Here is a 6,341-nt window from a genome sequence, read left to right as displayed (position 1 = left end):
CATCTTCATTAGAATAGAAAAGAAAACAAGTTGATGTTTGAAGATCAGGACCCAAGAAGTTGTTTTGTTTGATAATGAAAATCTGACCTTCAACTTCTATTATTCTTTGAGTTAAGACACCAAAATATATTATGAAATATGAAACCCAAGGCTGACAGACCACCCATATCACATGTCTGAGTTAACGAATGTGACATGAGAACACTCACCGAGCTATCTGGATTGGCAAATATTACATACTTTAAATGCATGGGGAAATTTTCAATTTTGACATATATGGGGCTGCCCCAAATCTGAATGAATATATGGAGCTGCCCCAAATCTGAATGAATCCTCGTTTCATGCACTGAAAATAAAAGCATCTCTCTCCTACTCTTCGTGAGTGCCCCTTCCCTTACTAAGCCCTTTGGGGTTACAACTAAAAAAAATCCATTTTCATGATTTTAATTTTTATTTAATTTAAGGTAGAGGAAAGTACCAGTTATCCTAGCTCAGTAATCTAATGGAGTGTACAATCAGGGTCCATCTGGCTGGTCCCAGAGTGGCTGAGTGCAATGGCTTCCTGCCAAGAGAGGTACGGAGGATCACTTTGCATCTCCCAGTGAGGATACGGAAAACAGATCAGCACAGTTGCTGTGGTTTTCATGACATCAAGGGGCCACTTGGCACCACCAGCCTTGCCCTTTCCTTTTTCATGTGTATTCCCAAATTTAACAGTGATGAGGTTCAGGATGCACTACCCCAAAACAGGGCAACCTGACATATTGAATATATTTAACTAACAGAACTTGAGACATGACAGGTGCAGGAAAGACTTTGACCTTCCCCTGAAGCAGGTCATAAGACCTTCATATGAGAGGTGCCCCTGTATCTAGAGGAAAGGGTCATCCTTGTCACTGAAGATGGAGGGACACCAAGAGGAATCTCAATAAACAGGCCACACAAAGCTTCCCCTGTTTATTCCTCTTAGCTCATATCCTTTCTGTCCTATCCCATTTTTTTTCCCCACAATTCTCCATTCTTCATCAAATCTAGTATAAAAACTCTCAGATTTAACTATTTCTTTGGGTCTTCATTTACCTACGAAGGCTCTTATGTTACATAAAACTTATCAAACAAATCTTTTTTCTGTTCTCTTGTTAATCTGTCTTTTGTTACAGAGACCCAGCTAATTATGAAATAGGATAGGAGGGAAAAATAATTTTTCTTTCCTACAGTGTCAAGAATTGCTTTTCATATCTTATCATAAGCCTCAAGACCATGTGGGGAGGAAGAGGGCGAATGCGGAGAGATTCGTGAATGGCAGAGGGGACTTAGGGTCAGCTCCCTTAATCAAGAAGAAATTGATGCTGGCCCAATCTGTTCCCATCCCAAAGGGTATTTCTGCAAATTGGAAGGTGGGACCAGGTGGGGATGAGAGGGTCGGAGAGGTAATGTAACAGGCACCAATACAGCAATAGGTGGGTGTTTCGATGTGTCACTCGTGGGATGTTATTACTTCATTTACTTAATTAAAGGAATAGTTTTAAAAATTAACATTTTTTGAGACATTGTGTGGTTAGGTACCCAGTCCCTCCAAAACCCCTTCATGCTTCAGACTTACAAATTTAATCTATTTTTTTTTAAAGCAAGACTTCCTCAAAACATTATATCACTGGTATACCGCCATACATGCTTATGCCTTCAGTAAAGATAGAAACTTTGTAGTGGCCACTCCTTACATAACTAGCTGGATAGTTAAAGATCATTGCTAAATTACTCCTTAGCTTTATCCAGATGAGGTAAAAAGATTCTTTTTAGCTTTTCTCATGGGCGTTTTTTCTTTTAGTCTGTTAGTAATATTTACATCACTTTTTAAATATCTCCATGGTCCTTTTAAATTGGGAAACCCATAAATATCCTATATTGTGACAACAGTTTCAGAAATGCTAAAGAAATGGAAGAATTACTTTAGAATATCTCAGCAAAGGCTTCTTGCTGATGAATCTGTGTCATACAAAAAAGCTGACTCAGGCTGTATTTTCTATTTTTTTTAGATTTCAATCTGTTAAAATGGCATTTGGCATTATATCAAGGAGCTCATGGGATATCATAAGTGCATAATCAATGATAAATGCACATTGATGATTGAGATTTGAGAGTTAGCAATCAATATAACTCTATATTCCTGGCTTTCAAAAGTTTAATTCAAGCATATTTAATTAGATTTCTATGAAAAATTCAATTTTTAAGAAGCTTGCTTTTCAAAACCAGGTATCTCCAATAACACATTTTTATCTAGGAAAATATGTTATAGAAATAGGATTTTTCTTCTGTTACGCCTTTAGACTGTATGTTTTTTGCTTACCCTGCTCAGGCACCTGGGTTAACTAGTCTTTTCTCTCGGAGTCGAATTTTAAAATAACTTTTCATGAAAGAACCTTGATGAAAGTTCTTATAGCATGAGGATATGATAGAAATGCAAAAGAAGATTTTAGAAGAGTGCCTTAAATCTGGATTTCTCTTGATGCAGAAGGTAAAAAGATTTGGGAATCTTGAATTATCTGGTGAAACAAAAGTAAAGCTTGACTTTTTCTGCTTTAATTTTTTTCCCAAGCTTTTGATGTTCGTGTGAATTCCCTGGTAAGGTCAAAGTGTATTGATTTGCCTACAAAGCAAAAATTTAAATCAGGTTATGCAAAATAGTAGCAGAAAGGAGGAGAGATAGATTGATGAGTTATTTTTATCTCAAGTTCTCTTTTATCTACTTCAGTTATAGGAATACATTAATTTCAAATTAAGACAAAATGGATTTGAGAAAAAATAAAAGAACCAACTGGAGATAATTAATGTAAAAGTCCTTAGAAAAGATAAGTGCACGTGTGTTGATTAATGTGAATAGATGTTATTTATTCAGTTAGAAAAATAGAGAAACACACTTATGTATTGAGTACATTATAGGCCAGGAATGGTATGTTTTATAAGCTGGCATTTAATCTATGTAAGGCCTCAGGAAGTAGATGTTATATTCTCCATTTCATTGATGAGAAAACTAAGATATTGAAAAATGTTACATCTCTGGGGCAGGCATGAAGAATTACATATGGAGGGTATAAATAAAACGAGATTGGTCCAAAAGTAATAATCGTTGAAGTTGAGTGATGGGCACGTAAGGCTTTATTACATATTCTTCCAAGTTTTAAAAATGTATTTGCAATTTTCCAAAACGAAAAGTTTTTAAAAAGTCACTAATAAACTTGAAGATTCAAATCCCTATTTTGCTAATTTCAAGCCTGTAGTCTCTCCATCACATTATACATTTAATGATTTCTAAAAAACTGGAAAGCAAATCACAAGCTGGATAATAAATCAGCAATTCAAATTTTATTTCAGAAAGCAACAATGGCTTGTTTTATGATCTCAAAAAGTATTGACTCTATGTGCCTCTTAGTGTTAATATTTATTAAATAAAGATATCCTTCCTCCTATTGAACAAGTGTGAGATTCAAATAGATGATTTGGATGTCCTGGTGTTATTTCATTTAATTGTGTTTTCCAAAATAATTTTGTTTTATCTTTTGGTTTTGCAAAAAGATAGCTCAATATTCTAAATGTTTTGTATTGAATATTTTTGGAGATATGTACGATAGATCATTTTGTCCATGAGACTGAATGAGTTTCCGGAATTTATGAACTAAGCTTTAATAAGATTGACCCTTAGCCAGGGCAATGAGAACCACTTACACTGGAATGACCTTATGGCTCCATCTTAGGTAGTTCTCGCATTCTTTTTCCTGTTTAATGAAAAGGTTTCTTAAGAAATAGAATGTATCTTAATGCGCTACATTTGTATTTCTCAATATAGATTTTGTTAAATGAAAGAATCCAGAAACAAAAAGCTATAAACATTTGATTCCCTTTATATGACTTTCTAAAATGACAAAGCTAAAGGGACAGAAACCAATCAGCAGTTCCTGGGGAACAAGGGTGGAGAGAGGAGTTGACTACACAGTGGCATGGGGCACTGTTTGGGGTAAATAAAACCAAAATGTTCTTTATCTTCATTGTGGTGGTGGCGGCTATGTAACTATATTTTTGTCCAAATTGATAGAGCTGTACATAAATTTATTTATGTGTAAATTTGTAATATGTAAATAATATATCAGTCAATCTGATTAAATAATATAGGTATGTATAGACATAGTTTATGAATATGCCTCTGTGTCAGGGCGGACACAGAAGCGACACACTTACCAGAATGTCGACCGGAAGTCCCAGGCCTCGTTTGTCAACCACAGTCACCATCATGACAGTCTGGATCACCGAAGCAACGAAAGTGTTGATTCCGAACACCAGGGCATAGCGTTCCACGCTGAGATCAATGGCAATCTGAAATCTAACACTGTCCAAATGGAAAGGGTTTTGAAAGAACACATAGGTGAGATTCTCAGTACAGAGCAGTGACTTGTCCCCAAGACTGCTCTGCTCACCACGCTCTCGTTAACAAAGCTCTTCGAGCAGAGAAATAGGAAAGGAGGGTAAATGCAATAGTGAAATGCTGTATTTTATCATTCCCTGGGATGTAATATATTATAAGAATTTAACACTGCTTAAGCTTTTCTAAAATTAAACCAAATATTCCAAGTATTCTGCAACTAGAGAATATTAACTGTTGTTTGATATAAATATGGTTTAGCATCCACTTTTTAAATTAGACACACGATGAGTGAAAACAGGTCAACTCGATGAATTTTTACTTACTTGGAGATTGTTCATTGGCACATTGATTGTCTATATTAGCAGTTTCAGAGCCTCATAGGTGAATTTTTCTCTGGAAAATTCAAATTATTTCCTTTCGTGTTTGATTCAATCTGGCAATCAATTCATTTTAGATAGTTGTACTGGCTTTTTTAATTTAGTCAGGCAAGACTACCGTATATGCATGAAAATTCTTCCACACAGTTTAGTTAAAACCTTTGTAACTTGAATCTGTTTAAAAATATGAAACTGAAAGACAAGTTTGAACTATTTTTACATCCCTCCCCAAATCTTCACATTAAAAAACAAATACAAGCATTTAAAAATTATGTGACTCAATGAAAATGTATTATTTCAGTGCAAAAAAATTACTAATTAAATATAACAAAACCCATGACTATCCCGAGGTCCCACAGAATGAACGTTAACAGGCAGACCTTGTAATTCCAGGTGGTACTTCTTCAGCTAACAATTCTTTCCCTTTCACAAATGTTCTCCTGGACTGATGCTTTTGAAATCTAGATTAAATCAAATGGCAGTTGCCTTTTTATTATGCAAATTATTCCAGGCTGGAATCTTGATTTATCCTGTACCGATGCTTAAACAGCTTGTCAGTGATTACTTAGTTTTGGGTAACGGCTGTATATATGGTGGGTTCAAATGAAAACACAGTTCTGATGTCAGGCCGACAGTGACATTGAATCCTAAGATTTTTTTTTTTTTTTTTTAAGTCTAAATACAGAAATTACTTTCCCAGATACCTAAAATTACATTTCTCAATGTCATCCACTTGGCCACTGAGAAGCCATAAAACTATCATACAGAGTACGTTGCCCTGGCTAGTAAATTCTTGGAAAAAATTGTATTTGTGTTCTTCTGTTTGGTATTTAGCACTAAATACAGGGGAGACTCTCAATATCTATAATTTCACAGATAGAAACACTTTGAAATCTTATTTGATCATTTGTGTCCCATGTATTATGGAATTATGGGACTGGCATTTTCCAGTGTACCCTATAATTTAAAGGAAAGCATTAGGAACATTTTCTAAAACATTTAAAAAAATATTAGTTCGTTTACATAAAAATAGACTGGTTAAATTTAAAAAGTTTAATAGCCCAAAGTTTTTTGTTTTTTCTAATGTATTTATTCCTTTTCTTTTTTTCTTCGAGAAATGCTAATCAAGTGCTTACTATAGAGGAAGAACCAGTAAAACACTAGGAGCATATTAATAAACAAGCACTCTAGCAGAGAATAATTGGTCCTAGGTATCTACTTTGACCAATTTTCAGTTAAATTGACCGATTTCTATATTATGAAAAAGAACCAGGAGGTAAATATTTTTTATAGAAGAAACAAATTATTTTAATATAAACTTATTATATCACACGATGGTCAAAACCACGAAACATCAATAACCTTAGAATTTCTTTTTAAACCTGAATACTAACCCTTTGCATTAGAGATCAATTAATCCTCTTTGCTAAATTTACTTAAAAATTTGCCTAGACTCTAGAATAGTAATTATATGTGAGAGAATTTATAGGGGTTGGATTAACTTATAGAGGAATGATTTTTTCCATCAGTGTTCTGAGTTGAATATG

General features: G+C 34.4%; 1 protein-coding gene across 1 annotated transcript in view; it reads right to left on the bottom strand.

Moving 5' to 3' along the window:
* Positions 1-6,341, bottom strand: part of LOC102878623 (thiamine transporter 2-like) — a 26,252-nt gene that overhangs the window by 3,312 nt on the left and 16,599 nt on the right. The window contains 1 exon segment of the mRNA XM_025043193.1: positions 4,234-4,375. Coding sequence (XP_024898961.1) covers positions 4,234-4,375 — 142 coding nt within the window.

This window comes from Pteropus alecto, unplaced genomic scaffold (assembly GCF_000325575.1).
Source record: "Pteropus alecto unplaced genomic scaffold, ASM32557v1 scaffold110, whole genome shotgun sequence".
Lineage (NCBI taxonomy): Eukaryota > Metazoa > Chordata > Mammalia > Chiroptera > Pteropodidae > Pteropus > Pteropus alecto.
This window is presented reverse-complemented; position numbering and strand designations above follow the sequence as displayed.